General features: G+C 41.8%; 1 protein-coding gene across 2 annotated transcripts in view; it reads right to left on the bottom strand.

The window, feature by feature from the left end:
• Positions 1-224: 224 nt before the first annotated feature.
• The window catches only part of UVRAG (UV radiation resistance associated), a 318,236-nt gene continuing 298,039 nt past the window's right edge, over positions 225-20,421 (bottom strand). The window contains exons 15-16 of one of the 2 annotated variants that reach the window (XM_038005456.2): positions 7,148-7,225; positions 1,366-2,177 (exon numbers count right to left, since the gene is read on the bottom strand). In XM_038005456.2, the coding sequence (XP_037861384.2) occupies positions 1,475-2,177; positions 7,148-7,225 (781 nt within the window). In that variant the 3' untranslated portion in view covers positions 1,366-1,474. Of the gene's footprint in view, positions 2,178-7,147; positions 7,226-20,421 lie in introns of both variants that reach the window. The other variant, XM_008020188.3, reaches the window with a different exon arrangement.

The following is a 20,421-nucleotide window of genomic DNA, read 5'->3' as shown; positions in this document are numbered from 1 at the left end:
CTGTGAGGCCTGCGAGTGAAGCTGTCATGCAGGACAAACGCGGCGACTGGAGTGTATACCTGTCAAGTGTTTGTGTTGCTATATACAATACGTAAACTGAATGAAGTCAACCGCCTCCGCTTAGATAGACATGGCTTTTGTTCAGGCTAGTCTTGTCATGATGTGATGTATGGAGATGTAGGTTCAAAAGGAATTTCCACGCTGGGAAAAAAAGTCAGGTCGGGTGAAGTAAACTCAATTTTTATTCTTCTACATAATACATGGATATATGGATAAATTTTCCTTTAAAGAGTTTGCAACCCTGAGGCAATGTCCTTGGGTACATAACGTATAAAGCAATAGCAAATGAAATCTAAATGCAGGAATGACAACTGGACTTCGAAACATAATTTAATATTCATCAAATTGCACACATACCAATAGTATTCTATATCTCGTCTAGCCTCTTAATCCAACTATCTCAACTGCCTTGCAGTTTGCCTACCAGACACCCTGACTCTCTACATACATTCTGTCATGTAAATGCCAACCTTCTGACTGAAATTTAATAAATTAACACGGGATTTACATCAAGGGATTCTTGTCTGATGAGTGCATTGCCAGAAAGCATGCCTAGTTCCTGACCACAGCATCTGCCCACATAAAAACTTCGGCCCCCACAGGGGATGAGATGGCATCTGACTGCAGTAACCTTGAGGTCCTTGAGGGTCCCCTGGGATCCACTGGAAGTTTTTCATCTAATCTGAGGGCCACATTAAGGCCACATTAAGGGTATGGCAGAGGTGGGGGAAAGGCCATAGCTGGTTAGAAGAGATGGAACGTCATGGCTACTTGGTTACAGAACCAGTGAATCTGATGTCCTGTTTTCAGGACGCATGGCCCGTTCATGGAGAAGACGGGGCGACAGTAGAGTCTAAAGGTGGACTGTGGTACCCAGGGGCAGGGAGAGGGACAGATGGGCCTGGGTGTAAGGAGACCACTATGCTGCTTCTTCATCTACCTCACGGATGGCCACAGACCTTTCAGTACAGGGTGGAAATCTATTTCTGAATATTCCATTTTCCCAAAGTTTTACAAACCATGGTGAGGGCAAATGCTTATGCGAAACTAAGGGTGAGTTCATTATATTATTTATATATTATCATCTTCCCTCTGAGGATAACATAGAAGGGTAAATAAAAAGCAGACAAATAGCTAAAAGGTGACTCAAGCTGTAAGCTCTTTCAACTAGAGGGTGATTTTTGCTTTAAAATAATCATCAGGCCCGAAAAGCAAATCTTGAAAGCAAAATCTAACTTTGGCCCACTGATAACAATGATCCTGAGTCCCTCCTTCATTCCCAAAGTCTGTTTTTCCGAGGAATATCCTCCATTAATATTCATTTTGTGTCATCATTATTACAAAGGGTTAAGTGCAGCTTTCACTTCACTTTAGGCAGAGCTTCTGCCCCGGTCCTACTGTTGACCTGCTCACTTCACTTCTCGGAACTCCTGCGTGGCCGGCGGAAGCTGGAGACGTTTTCATTCAGTGCGTAGATCCTTCGGGAGAACTCTTCAAATTCTCCCAGAACCTGTTCGTCACACTCTACCGCCACAGCGCTGTCCACCGGGATGCAGTTAAATGCTTCTAGCTGATCGCCTGAGGTGAAGCCTGTGGCTTCCAGCCCGATGATTTCTTCTGCTTGCTCCACAGTACAGCAGAGCTCAGCTTCTGAGACTGGGTGGAACTCGCCTGGAAGCTGGACACTGGCAGGCCCCGCCTGCTCACCGGGTAGGAGAGTGCCATTGACTGTGGCCTGGTGCTCGGAGGGGGCTTCTCCTTGTTCTTGGCTAGGGCGCACATTCACATGGCCTCCGTTTAAGCTGCCAACTAGATCCTCTCCTTTTTTCTTGTTTTCTTTGGAGAAGTCCAAGGAGGTGTCCAAGGAGGAGGAGAGAGAGGTTATCTTTCTCTCGGCCTCTCCCACGGAGGTGACAGTGGTCACAGGCTGGGCTAATGCTGAGTTGTAACTGGGAGGAGGGGTTTTGTACTGAAGTCTCTCATTCTCAGAGCTGGCCCGTTTTCGATGTCCTTTGTCTGGTGAAGGGATCCCCCCAGAGAAGCCTACATCTGCAACCCCAAATATGGAGCTTTGTCTCTTAGGAACAGGGATTGCACTGGAGGTGTGATGTCTGTCACTAGAAGAGAAACAAAAACAAGAAGTTACTTTCTACTTCAGAACTTGGTGTAAGCCTTCTGGATCCAGTGACAGGAAACAACATACTTAGGTCTGAGCTAATAAAAATAGGTAAGAATCAATCTTAGACTATAGTTATTGCAGTGTGTGAATGCAAAAAACAACATGAGGTATGTGGGTCCAACTTTGGGAGCTTCCTTCCAGCAGGATACAGACACAATGCAACATATTTAGAGAAGACAGCCCAAGGTGACGTGGGCAACAGAAACCTTGTCCTATAGGGAAGAGGTGAAGTAACTGGACACGCTGGATCTGGCAAGAAAAACATGTGAAGAATGTAACCAACTTCGTATTTCTGAAGGGCTATCCATAATTTCATTCTTGTTTTTAGTGCAATTCAATTCTTAGTTTAGCTTTGAAAAGCAGGCATCCTCATCTGGCAGCGAAGTTACATGACTTGCCCACGCTCAGTGAGGCAGTGACAAGGCGAGACTAAGATCTGTGACTCATGATTCCATGACCAACAACCTTGCCAACACTCAAATGCTAACAAATGCTAACCACCTTGCATTAGAGAACTGGCAGAGGGAGAGAGAGGGTCAAGGTGACATTTAAAAAAAAAAAAAAAAATTTTTGAGGGGTTCCTTTTTTTTTTTTTTTAAATGAAAAACTACCTTGGGAAATACATTCTTTGATGGGGCTAGCCACACATATGTTTTACAATACTTGGTCTGCAGTGCCATCTTTTGAGTCTGAGTTTCTTCTCAGGAGGGTATCTTTGGGCCAGCAATAATAATCATTGTTCAGTTATACAAACTTTATAATTTCTGAAGTAATTTCCTATACATCATTTCACTTAGTCTTTACCAAAACTCTATAGAGAAAGCAGGGTAAAGTTAAGTCTGAAATAATAAATAATAATCAGTTAATGGAAATAGAGTATCTATATCCTGGAAATGATGGCTATGTTATACACTATGCTAGCTCTAGACATTCTTGTATGTGGATGAAATTAGCTTCAATACAACCATATGAATAGATTGGGTCCAGAGGCAGAGGGAGGTGCACACAGATCATTTGACTTGTGTGCTTCAGATGAGGAAACACGTACAGACGGTTAAGTGGCTTGCAGAAGGGCAACCACTAGGCAGGGGTAGAGGCAGAACTTGAAACTACACACACCCAACAAATAGTTCCCATATGTGCTTGGCCTTGGGGCAGGGAGACAGATGCAAGACCAGTAGGCCCTGCCTCCAAGGAGCTACCAATCCTGAAGGAGAAAGACATTCCTCATTATTCAAATAATACATTTTCAAATTACAATAGCAAGAAGTGCCCCAGAAAAGAAGAGATCTGGGATTTCTTCCACTTGTTTCTATAGCCACAAGCCCTGGCCCCAGCTCCCTGCTCTCTCTCCTCTCAGACTGTTTCTGATGGAGGATTATACCTGTAGTCTCAGACACCCAAGCAAGGGTTATTCTTGGGAAGGGGCAACCACACAGCTTCTAATCCTTGGGTCCATCAGGCTCCTCTGCCTGGCTGTAAGTACTGGTGCCAGGACAGATTTCATAGTTAGGAGTGGTAACTAGGGTGCATATAGAACTAGGCAAGTAGAACAGTAAATTACAGTTTTTAGTTCTCAAGAAAAAACAAAACAGAAAAAAATCTGCTGGCCTCGATCTAGGTTTATAGTTAATATGTTGTCAAAACTCCCAATAATTGGGTAAGCTACACATTTCTGCAAACCTTGTTTTTACTCTACCACTTGCTGACCATGTCCCTCTCGAAATGATCTTGCAGGCTGACTAGGTACTCAAACCAAAAGAGAACATCAGCAGCACCTCAGTCTACAGTCTATTCTGTGCAGACAAGCCCAGCTTTCATTTGCCAGCCCAGCCCACGAGGGGTGGAAGCACCAGGTGAAGCAGCCTGCAACACTGAAGGTGATTTGTTGGTGTGTGGCTAGAGCCAGGTGCTTAACCCCTCATGCTGCGACCCTGTGCTGCCGTCCTCCCACCCCTGCCCCCACCCTAGGCGTCCTGCTCTGCTGCTCTGTGGGGCTCCCAGTGGGCTGATAAAAGGCAGGGCATGAGAAACAGGCCTGGGCACACCCAGCAGTGCTTGCCACACAAGAGGAACAGGGTGTTTGTAGCCCTCATTGATTCTGAGACGCTCTAAAAGTTCTCCACTTCGTACAACAGAAAAGTAATGAGGTGTGACAACCCCCACTGCCCCACCTCGCCAACTACAATGTGAAGGGAACGACCATTTTCCCGACCGTCAATAATGTTCTGAGCCCCGTGGAAGATGTGCTGCCCACACAGCCCTCGAGTGTCCTGCGAGGAAGACAGCAGGTGGTGGGTCATGCGGTTTGTTCAAGGCTGAAGAATCACATCTGAACCAGATTCCGTCTGACTCCAGAGCCCATCCTATCTATCGTGTCCCACATGGGAACACAACATTCAAATTCAAGTAACATTTGCTAAGTGCCAAAGACATAGTACACATCATGCTAAGTGCCTTCTCATTTGCCCACAAACTCTAAGATGGTATGTTATTCCTGTTTTCATGGATGGACTCCAAGGCTTTGAGAGGTGGGAACTTTGGTATTTTCTGACGTCCTGATTTTGTGACATTCTTCTCCAGTTCCCTTGGATCTGTATGAAAACTCAGGTAATGGTAGTATCAGATTCAAATTGGAAAATCCAAGTACCAGTAAAAGGTTCTCTCTCTCTTCGTTTTTTCATTTTTAAATTTTTTAAATTTTCTAAATTAAAAAAAAAAAGTTTTTTAGAGACAAAGTCTCACTCTGTTGCTCAGGCTAGAGTGCACTGGTGTGATCACAGCTCACTGCGGCCTCAACTCCTGGCCTCAAGGGATCCTCCCACCTCAGTCTCCCAAGTAGCTGAGACTACAGGTGTGTGCTACCATGCCCGGTTAATGTTTTTTAGTTTTAACTTTTTTTAGAGACAGGGTCTCATCATCTTGCACACACTGGTCTCCAACTCCTGGGCTCAAGTGATCCTCTTGCCTTGGCCTCCCCAAATATTGGGATTACAGATGTGAGCCACAGGTCCCAGCCAAAATGTTCTCTCTTAAGAATGGTAAGGAAATTAGTTATTTTTGGAAAGATAATGAAGAAGTCTACATATCTAAGGTTTACCTTTTTATCACCACATTTTCCCCTCCATTTTTAGTTACATGAGATTAAACCTTTCAAAAATTTTTATCACAGCTTTTCTTACGATCTTAAAAAAGTTGAACAAGAAAAGGCATTTTCTCGATGCCTCTGGGCCACAGATATGAACATGTATTACTGAGCAATGACACAGTAAGGGGACTACAGATGTTCAGTGGTATCTGTTCCATAGGACGCGGGTCTGGAGGTAAGTCTGGCATGGGTTCTTCGATTCCCCTCTGGTGCTGAGAGTGCCCCTGCCCGCAGTGGCCGCTCTACCCTTTTCTTAGTTTGCTGTGTTCTTGTAAAGCAGATATCCTGAAAATTGTGTGCGAAGTATGAGTAAACAGGATTTCAGTGGCGGGCCAGGAGCTGTCCTGGGCATAGCACGCTTTATTTATTATATGAGTTTGGTAACATAGTTTTGGCTGTTCAGAATTGATTTTTTTATTACTTCCAGGATTCCCAGCTACATCCAAATTTTTAAGATAGCGAAGCTCCAAACAGTTGAAGTATCAAATGATTACATTAAACACGCATGTATTTTTAGTTATTACAATAGTTTTACTCACAGGAAAACTAAAAATATGTTAACTATATAAAAAAAATAAAAACTCACAAGTCTATTACCCATCAAACAACTGCTATTAATTTTGGGTATTTTCCTTTCAGACTTTGATTTTAAATATGTGTGTTGAATTTTTAAAGAAATCCTATGGGTTAGGTGTGGCAGGCAGCTCACACCTGTGATCCCAGCACTGTAGGAGGACTGCTTGAACCCAGGAGTTTGAGACCAGCCTGGGCCACATAGGGAGACCCTGTCTCTACAAAAAATTAAAAAATTAGCTGGGTATGGTGGTGAGCGCCCGTAGTCCCACCAGCTGTGTGCTGAGGTGGGAGGATTGCATGAGCCTGGGTTGCAGTGAGCTGTGATCATGCCACTGCACTTTAGCTTGGGCGACAGAGCAAGACCTTGTCTCAAAAAAAAAAAAAGGAAACAAGAAAGAAACACTAAAGCCGTGTTTCTGGTATATATAGAATTCTACGTCCTACTGTTGGATGCTATTAAAACCTCCTGGTAAGCAGAATTCTAAACGGCTGCTTCACTGAATGGACTATCATAATTTACTTAATTATTCCCTTACTTTTGTAGATTTAGGGTGTTTCTGAACCTTTACTATTAAAAAACAAACTGCTGTGAGCATCTCTGTATAAAAACATACTGCAGAGATTTTTCATAAAATAATTTTGATTTTATATTTAACAGGTTTTGAGAAAGACCCTTCATTCATATTTTAGTATAAAATAAAGAAACAGTATAAGATAAAGAAATAAGAGTATTTTTATCTCTACTCTTGCCTAAAGAAAGAAAGGCAGGAATTAAAAAGGCAAATAATAGTTCAAAACAGAATATTCAGGAGGTTTCAAGATTCTTTGATTACAGTCTGACTTCATGACTATTTCACCTAGATGAAGAGGTTGAAACTCACAGATTTACTAATTATATGACTAATTTTTAAAGGCTGTTGACAATTTACTCATCAAATGCAATTAGTACATTATTTATGTTGTGATGAAAAACTTACAGGGAGCATCTACCCTTAGACAACCAAAAGCAAAAATGTGTGCTTTTTGGGAGGTGTGGACATATTAGGAAACACGGTAGCTTTTCTTTATTGTCTGCTCCCACCAAGGGGCCCCGTGTGTTTGGAGGCACTAGAATTGCGGGTGCAGAGCCTGAGGTTCAAGCAACTGGACCGAGTCTGCTAGTTCACTGCGCACATTCTCCTCACCAGCCATTTCCCGTGAGTGGCTGTCTCTTCCAGTTGGGCTTAGCTCCAAACTGGAAACATGACATCTGAGGTTTAATGTTGCAATTAAAAGGAACTTATTAAAAAACAACAACCCAAAGATATCATAATTGCAAATTTACTAGGCTATGGTTTAGTGAAACACAGTATAGCTTGTTGAATAATTGAACCACACCAGAGACTGTTAAATTACTTAATAAACCTTTTGCCGTAAGTAAAAAAGGATTTCCTGAGGTCACAAACAATGGCACAGTGAGGGAGAAGCCAAGTGGCCTGGAGTTTAGATGTCAAGGAGGACAGTCTAGTTTCAGTTTGGCTTCTTTGGATCAAGTTTTCTCTGAGCTCTCTAAATTAAGATGATTAATTTGTTTCTCATTCTGTGAGTCCTTATTTATTGCTATCAACTACCTTTTCTCATCTCTTCAGCTCTAGAGACAGTAGTGACAAGAAGGACTGTTCAAAGACCTGGATTCTACTTCTAGCTCTGCCACTATGATCCCATCTATATGGAGTTACAACTTAAGGTCACATTTGTTTATTAGTTATATCAGTGGCCCTCAATCTTTTTGGCACCAGGTACCTGTTGCATGGAAGACAATTCTCCTGTGGACTTGGGGGCGGGGATATGAAACTGCCACCTCAGATCATCAGGCGTTAGTTAGATTCTCATAAGGAGCACACAACCTAGATCCCTCACACGTATAGTTCACAACAGGATTTGTGCTCCTATGAGAATCTAATACCATGGCTCATCTGATGGGAGGCAGAGCTCAGGGGATAATGCCTGCTCACCCCCATCGCCTCCTGCTGTGCGGCCTGGTTCTTAACAGGCCACAGACGGGTGAAAGTCTGCGGTCCGGGGGTTGGACACCCCCGAGTTATATGACTGTGGGCATATTTAATGACTATTTATAAAATAGATCATTGGATTAAATAAGGATTAAATAAAATAATGTGCTTAAAATCGTTGGCAGGATGCCTGGCATAGACACTGGTGTCAGTAGTAGTTGTATCTGTGGTTGCTGTCATTGTAATTCATTTCAGTGGGCCTCAAATTCCAAGTATTATTCTCCTTTTACTGTTTCTCTTATACAGCATACTGTTTCAAGCAGGAACAAACAGAACTCCTCCCACCTACCTTCCCACACCTCCACTTCCGTACATCAGGGAGCTAGCTGCAAGAAGCAAATGAAGAAGTACGGTGCTGGGCGTGGTGGCTTATGTCTGTAGTCCCAGCACTTTGGGAGGCTAAGGTGGGAGGATCACTTGAGTCCAGGAGGTTGAGGTTGCAGTGAGCTATGATCACGTTACTGCATTCCACCTTGGACGAAGGTAAGACCCCTACCTCAAAAAAAAAAAAAAAAAAAAGGCTGGGTGTGGTGGCTCACGCCTGTAATCGCAGCACTTTGGGAGGCCAAGGTTGGTGGATCACCTGAGGTCAGGAGTTCAAGATCAGCCTGGCCAACAAGGCCAAAGCCCCATCGCTACTAAAAATACAAAAATTAGCCCGGCTTCATGGTGGGCACCTGTAATCCCAGTTGCATGGGAGGCTGAGGCAGGAGAATCTCTTGAACCCAGGAGGTGGAGGTTGCAGTGAGCCGAGATTGCAGCCACTGCACTCCAACCTGGGCAACAGAGTGAGACTCTGTCTCAGGAAAAAAAAAAAAAAAAAAGGAAAAAAAAGAAAAAAGAAAAAAGAAAAAAAAGTATAAAAGAGATTTGGAGAAAAAAAGATCCAAATCAATCAACAGATTTAATCTGTTCAATGTGAAACACAATTTTAGGCTTTTTTTTCTTTTTTTCTTAGGGACATGAGGTGGGGAAAGCTTTGAATAAAGTCAAAATGCTCAAAATTCCTCTGTTTACATGATCTACCTACCGCTTAGGGACTATAAGAACTTCCCAGAATCCTTTGAGGTACATTCCAATTGTCCCCAAACCCCTGACGCAGCCTTTTTTCTGCATGAATTTAGCTTCAGGGAGAGAGAATTTTTGTAAGAGGGAGAAATTCTCTATTTCTCTGACTAAAATGAGGAAGACCATATGCAGCACTTTTATAACCATTATATAAATACCTTGCCATGGAGCCAACCCAGGAACTGGTAGAGCCCAGTTGCCCAGTTTCCTCTACTCCACCATCCTTGCCCCATCATTTCCCTCTCCTCTTCCTCTTGGTTTTACTGTCTGAAGCTATAGCCTCCTTTTACAGAAAAGAGATTGGGAAAGAGAGAACAAGCTAAGAAAGCACCAGTCCAAAATGTGATTCCCATTTCCACATCTCCCCTAGGTAACATGCCAGAGCTCCACATGCAGCGCCATCGTTAGGAAACACGAGACACTGAGGGTGCACCTCACAGCTCCCAGCCTAGGTTTCCTCTTTTGTAAAATGGTTATATCTACCCAATAGTTATTGCAGTAAGGATTTAATGAGATATACAAGTAAAATTCTTAGTACCAGGAATAAGTACCCAATAAATTATTAATAATAATAAAACAACGGCAACTAAAATTTATAAAGTGCTACTGATTAAACACTCTGTTAACAGCTTTATACATGGTCTCATTTAATCCTTATGACATCTCTATGAAGTATTACAAACATCATCCTCATTTTACAGATGTAGAAACTGAAGCACAGAGGTTAGGTAACTCGACCAAGGTCATGAAGTCACTGGGTAGAAATATGTGATTTAACCAAGCCGGTCTGCCTAACTGTTAATTTCCTTCTCTTTCCCAGTCCCTAGGATCTTAAGTTTTTTATTGTCACCAAAACATCTACATTTGATCTCTACTTCTATTTGAGGACGGGGTAAGAATGAGAATAATTTTTAGGTTAAGTGGATTGGTTTATTTTCCTTCTCTTCTCTTCCTGCATACATTAAGTTTTTGTTGCTCTTTTGACTTTCTAAGACTTATTATATTGTTAGGCATTCTAAGTATCAGCTATGAGTAGAAATAAATTCTGCCACGAACTGATGTAAATGTGGAAACTTACGGGAAAATGAAATAAAGAAAGCATGTAAAGATTTACCACATCAAGTTCTTGAAGCTGGGGTGAGGTTTTAACCATTTGAAACATTTTTTTTTTCCTAATAATTTTTCAGATTCACTTGTACTTGTTTTATCTGTCTACAACCAGGTCCCACACTGTAAACTATGAGGACAGAGTACAATTCACAATCTCAAATATGTGTCTTTCCCTCCCTACAAAATGTTTCCTCTGAGGGACATTACTAGATCACAGCTGGTCAAAATACTAAATCTTGATTGTCTGGCTCCTGGCCAAAATCTACAGCTACAACTCAGTGGAATAAGAATACTTAAAAAGAAAAAAAAAAAACAACTTTTAAACAACTTTTGATCTTCTTCTTTCTCCCCCCTTGTAGCAATCTATGACCTCATGGCAGGGAGACCTTTACATGGAGGTGTTTAAGTTGGTTGATGGCCACTAGAAATGTTTGAAGCTCTAGGTACTACTCTGCGCCAATATCATGTCAACTGTGTTAAAAAGCAATAATAGTTTCTCACCTTCTTAAAGATTACTGCTTAAATAATGCAGAGCAACGACAGGCTTGCACAGAGTGCCAAAAGCAGGTTGCCAAGGCAAAGCTGAGGTAGAATTACGTCTTTTGGCAGCTAAGAAATTATGACATAAAGTTAGTTTTTTTTCAAAAAAACAACCTCCATAAATTAAGCTACTATCCTTTTTTCAAAATTCAGTGAAGGTTGGGATTTATCCTTCTTCTTTCCCTCTCTCAGATTAAGCAGGAGCTCAGAACCTCCTTTAGGGAAAGCCAAATTTAACAGCTAGATCTTATCTCCCAGGAGGTAGCTGGGGGTTAATAGTTTTAAGCATGCAGTCTCCAGGCCACAGGCAAGCAATCCAAAGGCCTCTCACCATTACTAGATAAGTGTAAGTACTTAATCTTTGCCCTGGATGTTAACAAAAACACGAAACAAAATAAAAATAGAAACAATATTGGGCCAAAAGCACAGGCTGAAATCTGTGCCAATGGTCACTTTTCCCCTGGGCTTTGCTTGGAAGGTTTCCTGCCAAAGTCTGACTAAATAAAAACAGAGTATAAAACGGTATAACTGAACAAGGCAGCCTTTGGATTTTATTTAAACTGAGTAGTGATGGAAAGATGAATTGGTGAAAGAGAAAGTTCCACAGGCAAAGGACAAAATAAGCAAGCTGAAGAAATCCAGTTCCCCAGGCTTTGTGATGTGATGTCTTGGCCATCAGGCCTCCATGGCCCAGCTTGGGCCAGTGGACAGAGGATGAGGGGGGTACCTATTGCCCAGAGCCCATCTGGAGGCCAGCTCAGGCTCCAGGCTGAGCTCCATGGCATCAGAGAATACACAGTGATCCTCCAGGGAGACAAAGAGAGGTCCTGGGAGGGGTCAAGTCAACCACTTCACTCATCAGCTTTCACTTTAAGAAATCATCACACAAATCAATGTACTAAAATCACAGTCAGGCAACCAACATTATGAGGACTGTAAAATGGTCTGTAGAAACAGACATAGCCCATCTTGATGTCATTTATATAGGGCTTAAGTAACATCCTACACGAGAACATGGAAAGAACAGGAAAGAGATGCCAGGAATGATACCTGGGGACCCCTCAGAGTGTCTGGACAGCACTTGAGACTTGGGAATAATAAACTGTTTATGCTGAAAACCAGGGAAACATTTTTAAAAAACCTCTACCTTTGCCAGGGAAACCAGAGGAACAACAATATCACAGAACCCAGCCCCAGAAGAAACTCGATAGGGAAATTAAAACCCTGGTCAGAGAATGTTTTCAGAATTTAAAAACTAGACTTGGAAGGGAGCTAAAGGATGCATTAGACTCCCAGGACCCGAGACAGAATCTGTGAGATGAAGTCTTTGAAAGATACAGCTAACGCTGACCTACCATCAGCTCTCTAATAAACTCTCACATGAACCAAACTGTGAGCGTTTAGTTGTTTGTTATTTCAAAAGAAAAATGATAGCTCTGCCACCATTTCCAGAGATGCTGGAGGCCTTGGGCAGAAGTGCTTGAGTTACAATTAGCCGCCATTTAATTACTGTTTAGTAAGAGACTGGGACTCTAAAGATGACATCTTGGTAACCTTATCTTTTGTAGTCCCCTATACTCCTAAAGGAGGTGGAGTATAACACAAATTAATTGGGCCGGGTGCAGTGGTTCACGCCTGTAATCCCAGCACTTTGGGAGGCCGAGATGGGCAGATCACGAGGTCAGGAGATGGAGACCATCCTGGCTAAAACGGTGAAATCCCGTTTCTACTAAAAATACAAAAATTAGCCAGGCGCAGTGGCGGGCACCTGTAGTCCCAGCTACACGGGAGGCTGAGGCAGGAGAATGGCATGAACCTGGGAGGCGGAGCTTGCAGTGAGTGGAGATTGAGCCACTGCACTCCAGCCTGGGCGACAGAGCGAGACTCAAAAAAATAATAATAAAAATAAATAAATTAATTAATTAATTAAAAAAAGAAATTGATTTACCCCCTTATTCAAATACATACTGGGTATCTACTATACACTAGGTGCTGCGCTAGACTCCGGGGCTATAATAATTGGAAAAAGGCCATGGTTCATGTTTTCATGGAATTTATTGTCTAGTGAGAGAAGACAGACAAGTATCACAGAATCACAGACATCAATGTCAAACAACCACCTCTGACCCGTGCTTCGCAGAGAGGACACGGGCTCAAAGAGCCTGTAGCAGAGATCTGACCCAGACAGAAAAGGCCAAGATTAGAAGGGCTAATAGAGTTCTTTATCAGGTAAAGAATGGGTTGGTGAGGAGAGTATCTTCCAGGCAGCAGGAACAGCATTTGCTAAGACCTTTTGTCAAGAAAGATAACAATGTTTGAGGACCCAAAAGGTCAATGAGTGAAGAGTTCTATGGTAGAAGATAAAACTGAGGAGTAAAACAAAGTCTAGACCATGCAGCAGTCACAAGCCATGTTTAGAACTTTCAGGCAAAGGGGGGGGGGGGGGGGGAGAGAGAGATTTACACTCTGGAAAGTGCATTCTGGCTGCAGCTGGAGAGCAGACTGGACTGGAGGGGCCAGAGTGGATGGTGGGAGACTGCAGGCTGTGCAGTAGTACAGGTGAAAGGTAATGGAGGCGTACATCAGAATGGAAATGTACACACATAGACAAATAGAAATAGCAGGAGAAATTGGCAGGAGTTGCCAGAGTTGGATATAAGGGTGAGGAAGAAAAGGAGGAACCAAGGTTTCTGCCTAGCTTCCTGGCTAGTGTAGAATAATGGAAAGTGGTTCCATTTCCAGAAAGCAAAGAGCATATCATGACTGGGATGGAAGACTGGTAGAAAAATGCATGGGCACATAGAATGTGCTGTGAAAATGTACAGGAGGCAATTTCTGATATCAGAACTTATCTCCACTAAGAATAAAGTAAGAGAAAAAAGGGCCCAGGACTAAGCCTTTAGGAGCTCCAGCTTTTTGTGATGAGGTAGAGGAAGAGGAGCCTTCAAATGAGGTAAGAAGGAGCATTCAGAGAGGAATGAAGAAAACCAGGAGATGGCTGTAATAACAAGATTCCTTTTCTGGAATCACCAGATGCTAAATGATCCCTTGTGTAAAATACTTTATTCTTAACTAGTTATAGGAGAGGTTGTCCATGTAATGGTTAAAGCAGGACTTCTAAAACTACTCTGCCTGGGCTCAAATCTTAGCTCTTCCACTTGATGGCTGTGTCACATTAAGTTATTTAACCCCTCAGTTCCTCAGTTCCCTCATTTCTAAGATGGGAGAGGTTAGTGGGTCCTAATTCACAGGGTGGTGTGAGGATTAAATGAGTTAACTGAATAATATATTCAAAGTGCTTTGGAAGAGTACCTGCTTTGCAGTAATAGTCACTTGATATTAGCTATAATTATATTAACTATTATTATACATTGCTATCCATTAAGAGAAGAATTATAGAATAAACATAATATGAAATGATATTTAAACTCTTTAAAATTAAAACAGGGAATTTCCTCAGATGGATCCAGAGGCTAAAACAAAACAAAACACAGGGAATTATATCTAAGTCGAGCTTAAGCCCAAAGGTCACAGTTGGGCAGGGTGGCTCATGCCTGCAGTCCCAGCACTTTGGGAGGCAGAGGTCGGGGGATCACTTGAGCCCAGGAGTTCGAGGTTGCAGTGAGCTATGATGGCGCCGCTGCACTCCAGCCTGAGCAACAGAGCGAGATACTGTCTCAAAACAAACAAACAAAAAACACCTCCCACGCCTGGCACCCAAGGTCATACTGAAGCAGCCAGTGCTCATTTCTAATGCTGCCAACACTTACCAGCTTTTGATGGGTAAAGACTATATCGCTAAGCCTTCTTGAAACTTAGTGCAGTGCATTCGATCCAGAAGGATACTTGCTTACTGACACTTATCAACATATGCTAAAGCAGTGGTCCCCAACCTTTTTGGCCTCAGGGACTGGTTTCATGGAAGACAATTTCTCCATGGGTCGTGGGCAGGGGGCTGGTTTCAGGATGAAACTGTTCCATCTCAGATCATCAGGCATTAGCTTCTCACAAGGAGCACACAACCTAGATCCCCCACATATGCAGTTCACAATAGGGTCTGTGCTCCTATAAGAATCTAATGCTGCAGCTGATCTGATAGGAGGTGGAGTTCAGGGGTAATGCTCACTCGCCCCCACTCACCTCCTGCTGTGAGGCCTGGTTCCTAACAGGATATGGACTGCTACAGGTACACAGCCAAGGGTTGGGGACCCCAGTGCTAATGAATGCCTACTGAAAAACACTGCTTTTTTAGTGTGCATATCCCAGTGGCTTTCATACTAATTCCCTCTCTAATTCATTTAAGTATGCCCATCTTTTAAAACCTGATTCAAGTCCTAACTGGTTTTTTTTTTTTTTTTTTGATGGAGTCTCGCTCTTTTTGCCCAGGCTTGAGTGCAGTTGTGGGTGCAATCTTGGCTCACTGCAACCTCTGCCTCCCATGTTCAAGTGATTCTCGTGCCTTGGCCTCCCAAGTAGCTGGGATTACAGGCATGCACTACCACGCCCGGCTAATTTTTGTATTTTTAGTAGAGATGGGGTTTCTCCATGTTGGTTAGGCTGGTCTTGAACTCCTGACCTCAAGTGATCCACCCACCTTGGCCTCCCAAAGTGCTGGGATTATAGGTGTGAGCTACCACGCCCGGCTGCATTCTTTTTTTTTTTGAGATGGAGTTTTGCTCTTGTTGCCCAGGCTGGAGTGCAATGGCACAATCTTGGCTCACTGCAACCTCCGCTTCCTGGGTTCAAGCGAGTCTCCTGTCTCAGCCTCCCAAGTAGCTTGGATTACAAGTGTGTGCCACCACGCCCAGCTAATTTTTTGTATTAATAAAGATGGGTTTTCACCATGTTGGTCAGGCTGGTCTGGAACTCCTGACCTCAGGTGATCCACCGGCCTCGGCCTCCCCAAGTGCTGGGATTACAGGCGTGAGCCACCATGCCCAGCCCTCATTCATTTTTAAACTCATTTCTTTAACTCCTTCATTCATTCTTTCTTCTTTAACCATGCCAATCTAAAGTGATCTCTGAACTCTGGAGGTAGTACTTATTATTTTACCATCCAACTGATGATTAATGTTGCATCATTTGCATTTTCAACACGTATTTCAGACATTACTGAAATCCACATTTCATTACCTGACAGTTTTCGAGGCTCTGGAAATAAAGAGATGTATAAAATAAGATTCCTATCATTAAGGAGTTCCCACTCTAGTAGAGAAGACAGAGAGTAAACCAATAACCAGAACACCATGGTGCTTTGAATACAATACACACTTTGTATATTACAATGAAGAAGGCAATCAGTAATCAGTGGGAAGACTCATCAGAGGAGGTTGTATTTGACTGGCACCCTGAAGGATAAGTGGGAGCTAACCAGGCAATGTATGTGTGTGTTGGGGGTGGGGTAGAGCAAGAAATGAAGGGAAGGGCATTTAAGGCGGAATAAAATACTGTACTTGTGTGCAGTCCAACTGTGGAGCCAAGTCTTGTAAATAGCATACGGGAGCGATCTAGTCTTTGTTTCTGGAAACCCACTCTTCTGCTTTCCAATATAACTTAGTACAGAGCACACAGATATTCAGTGAATATACTTGTTTTATGTATAAATGAATTTAATTAGTTGTGTGCAAAAGGAAACATTTAGGTGATGTTTTCTGGCAATGTGTTGAGAAAAACAGAACTGCCTCAATATACTGTTACAGTAAATCTAAATGATGAAATACTACGTAGCCATTAAAAATGATGCTAAAAAGTTTTAAAGGGCATTGATAAAATACTTAAGACATTATGGTATACAAAAAAGCTGTAAGGACTGTGCTGTCCAGTATGACCACTAGGAACTGGTTGCTGGAACTTCAAATGTGGTTAGTCTGACTTGAGATGTGCTATAAGTATAAACTGGATTTAGAAGGCTTGGTATGAAAAAAGAGAACGTAAAATATTTATTAATCATCTTTAAAATGTTGATTACATGTCTACAAGACATTTTGGATATACAACTTGGATTTTATTTGAATTAAAAAAATATATTATTAAAATTATCATACCTGTTTCTTTTTAGCTTTTTAAAAATGTGACTGCCAAATATTTAAATTTATATGTATGGCTCATATTATATTTCTATTGAAAAGTGTTGGTACAGATGGTAAGATCTGAATTAGAAAAGAAACACAAGGAAAACTGATAACACAACAGTGAGTTTTTTGTGCCTGAATTATGGAGCTATTGTTTCCCTTCTGTATATTTTTACAACTTCCAAATTTTATTCATTGAGCACATACTACTTTATAATCAAAAGGAGTAAACAGAAATAAAGAAGACCCAAGTAAAAACAATGGGAAAAGAGATCTCAATTTGGTTCAGAGACTTAGTTGCTGGAGTCAGGGAGAGGTGGGGCCGGGATACCCAAGTGTCTTTCTGTCGCCAGTGGAGGGTTAGTGCACAAAGGATGTTGGCCAGCTGTTCTCCATCCTGACAGGAGGCAGAAAAAAGTGGAAATGGGTGTTAACCGCAGGAGGGGGCCTGTAAGTTAAATGTAGGGAAGAATTTCCTGAAGTGAGGGTGTTTAAACTCTGGAATGAGTTATGGAAGAAGCCTGGTCCCCTAAGGTCTTTTAAAATACTACAGATACCCATATGCCTTGTGTGTTCCTGTCTAGAGGCAAGGAGATGACTCGTCAAGGTTCTTCTGAAACAGCTATCTTAGAGTAAATAACTCCAATAAAACTTTCTTTTTCATTTAGTTTTGACTAGGCTTAACTTTTCATATTAGGGGTGCTGGCCTGCAAGAAATGCTCTCAAAAGCAAGCCTATCTGATATAGCTACCTTAAGTAGGACTCTTGAGACTTCAAAGGCAATGTTATTTGATCTAAATTTAAAAACCAACGTCAGCTAGACAACATGTTTTTTACTTCCCTAGAGGGTCATCTGCCAGATTTCAGTTCTGAATTCAGCATAAGGATGATGGACGGAAGGGAAGAGGGTAGATCTGTTTCTAAAAAGTGAGGCTTTGTAAATATTTAAATACTGGATACTGCCTCATTTTCAAGGGCAAGTGGTTTGGCGTAAAAGCAGAACTACCATATCATTACTTGATTTTAAGGAAAGTAGATTGGCTCACTTATTCTAAATTTTCATTATTCTCAGTTTAATGAAAACACATTTTCCTAAAATGTGTCAAATTTCTTAGGTATTTTCTTCTTCTAATACTTTTATTTAAAGCTATAGCTTGATTCTATTTACCAAAAGGAGCAGAAGACTACATTATAAATAGGTCAGCAGAAGGACTATTTGGAGATTTTACCACTAAAGTGAGATGGCCTCACATAAAGCCACGAGTTACTTCTCCCAACATTAAACACTGGTGTTTGTTAAACACTAAAGTACTCTGGAGAAATATTCTAGCATGCTGTTGAACAGCCAAAGATACTTCTCAGTGCTCCACCCTTACTAAGGTCACTGAGATTGATTCTGTCTCTTTAAAAATGGCTTGCCTGGTCCTGAAACAAAATAAGTCAGCCCAACGTTGCCCTCCATCATTGTAGCAGACTACACAGTAATGATGGGCCTCAGGTTGTAAGTCCCAAATGACAGCGAGAGTGAACAATGTATAGGAATATTTTTGCAAGTCATGTCCTTCAAAATTTTTAATTTGTCTTATCTATAATTTAGATTATAAACTAAACAACTGTCGACTAAGGAACGGCAGGGAAAATCTTACACTTTTGAATCTTCCTTTGTCTCCTGAACAATGCTATATGCCGAAGAGATGCTTAATGCATTGTCAAATCCAAAATAATACTTAATAATACTTTGCACAGTTCATTTTAGTTTATAAACCACTTTGACGAACATTATCTCATTTGGCCTACAAAAACTATGGTTGGGAAATAATAGTATTATTGGCAAATAATACCACTAGTTTCCCAGTAACTGGTGATAGTAACTCCATTTAAAGAACTGATACTCAGCTGGGCGCGGTGGCTCACGCCTGTAATCCCAGCACTTTGGGAGGCCAAGGCAGGCAGATCACGAGGTCAGGAGTTCGAGACCAGCCTGGCCAACATGGTGAAAACCCGTCTCTACTAAAAATACAAAAATTAGCTGGGCGTGGTGGTGCATGCCTATAATCGCAGCTACTTGGGAGGCTGAGGCAGGAGAATCGTGTGAACCCGGGAGGCGGAGGTAGCAGTGAGCTGAGATCGCACCACTGCACTCCAGCCTGGGTGATAGAGCAAGACTCCATCTCAACCAAACAAAACAAAAACAAAACAAAACAACTGATACTCAAAAACAAACTTATGAAAATTAAGTGATAGAGCTGAAGCTGGAACCCATATTTTCTGATTCCCAAATCTAGTGCTCCTTCCTCTGTGTTACAGTACTTTGCATGAAGGTGTTACACAGTTTAAACTCTATAATCAGGAAAAATTAAACTTAGGATAAAAAATTCTACGAAAGAAACATGACAGATGGCTTTGAAATCTTGCTTTTATCTTATTCTTATTCTTATTTTTTCTTGTTCAGAAAAAAGAGCATGCCATTACAGGAAGCGTTCCACAAACACTATGGGTAAATATACTTTAGGCCACTCACCCAACCCACGTGCTTCCTTCTTCCGTGTTCCTGTTTCTCAACCAATGAAATTGAAATGTGATCATTTTTGTTTCTTTCAGTCTTAAAGTTCTTAAATTCTTCCCAAAGTTTTATGACTTTTAGTTTCCTCCCTCTTGGAGGTAAACGGGGTAGAATAAACAACCAGGAATGTTTCCACCAGGCCTGCTGCCTAATTTTGCAGTGTATCTTTCCAGCGCTCTGGATTTGACTCTGGTGGGTTTCCCTGAGGAAGGTAGGAGGCATTAGGATAGAGGTAGCACAGAGACAGGAGGGCAGGTGAGGGGCAGAGAAGGAAGAGAATGGCCATCACCCAATAAAGGGCACTGTGATATGGTAAAAAGAATATGGGATTAGGTGTCAGATAATCTGGGTTTCTGGTCCCAGTTCCATCACTTAGTATCATGTGATCTTGGCAAGTCGCTTGGCACTGTGAGTCTCAGCTTTTTGGTTTGTAAAATAGTGGTCATTCTTCTTACCCAGCTACCCTCACAGGGTTCTTGCAAGCTTAAGTGAAAACATAGAAAGTTTTGCAAGTAAGAGATTTTATTATTCCTAACTTCTAATTATGGGTGAGAGTTACCTAAGAAGGCAGGTACCAAAAAAAGTTTGTAGGTAAACAGATGTGTAGGGTACTTCTCTCTAAGTCCTCAGAGTGGTCTTATAAAGGACTTGCGGTAAGTGAGAGGCAGACACATGGTAAATCTTCTGTACCATTAACGTACAAGACAGCAGGAGCCAGAACATGAACAAGAGCCATATTCTATACCAAGCTGTCAGATGACTATAGATATCAAAGTAAAAACACCTATAGCAAAGGATGCATTTGATTTTAAAAAGATATAGACAGTAAATATGATTCATTTATTCATTATACAAGCTACCGCTTATTAAGTATTACTAAGTGCCAGGCAGTATGCTAGGTACTTACATATTTAATTCTTATGACCACACTGTTAGGTAGGCACTATTACCCTCATTTTATAGGTAAAGGGATTGAGGCAGGTAGCTTAAACTTGTTTGAGGTCACAGAGGCAATAAATGGTGGTGCTGGTATTCAAATTCATAGTCCTAGTCTT

The sequence above is a fragment of the Chlorocebus sabaeus genome, chromosome 1 (assembly GCF_047675955.1).
Source record: "Chlorocebus sabaeus isolate Y175 chromosome 1, mChlSab1.0.hap1, whole genome shotgun sequence".
In the NCBI taxonomy this organism is placed as follows: Eukaryota; Metazoa; Chordata; class Mammalia; order Primates; family Cercopithecidae; genus Chlorocebus; species Chlorocebus sabaeus.
Note: the sequence above shows the minus strand (reverse complement) of the source record. Positions and strands in the feature narration are given on the sequence as shown.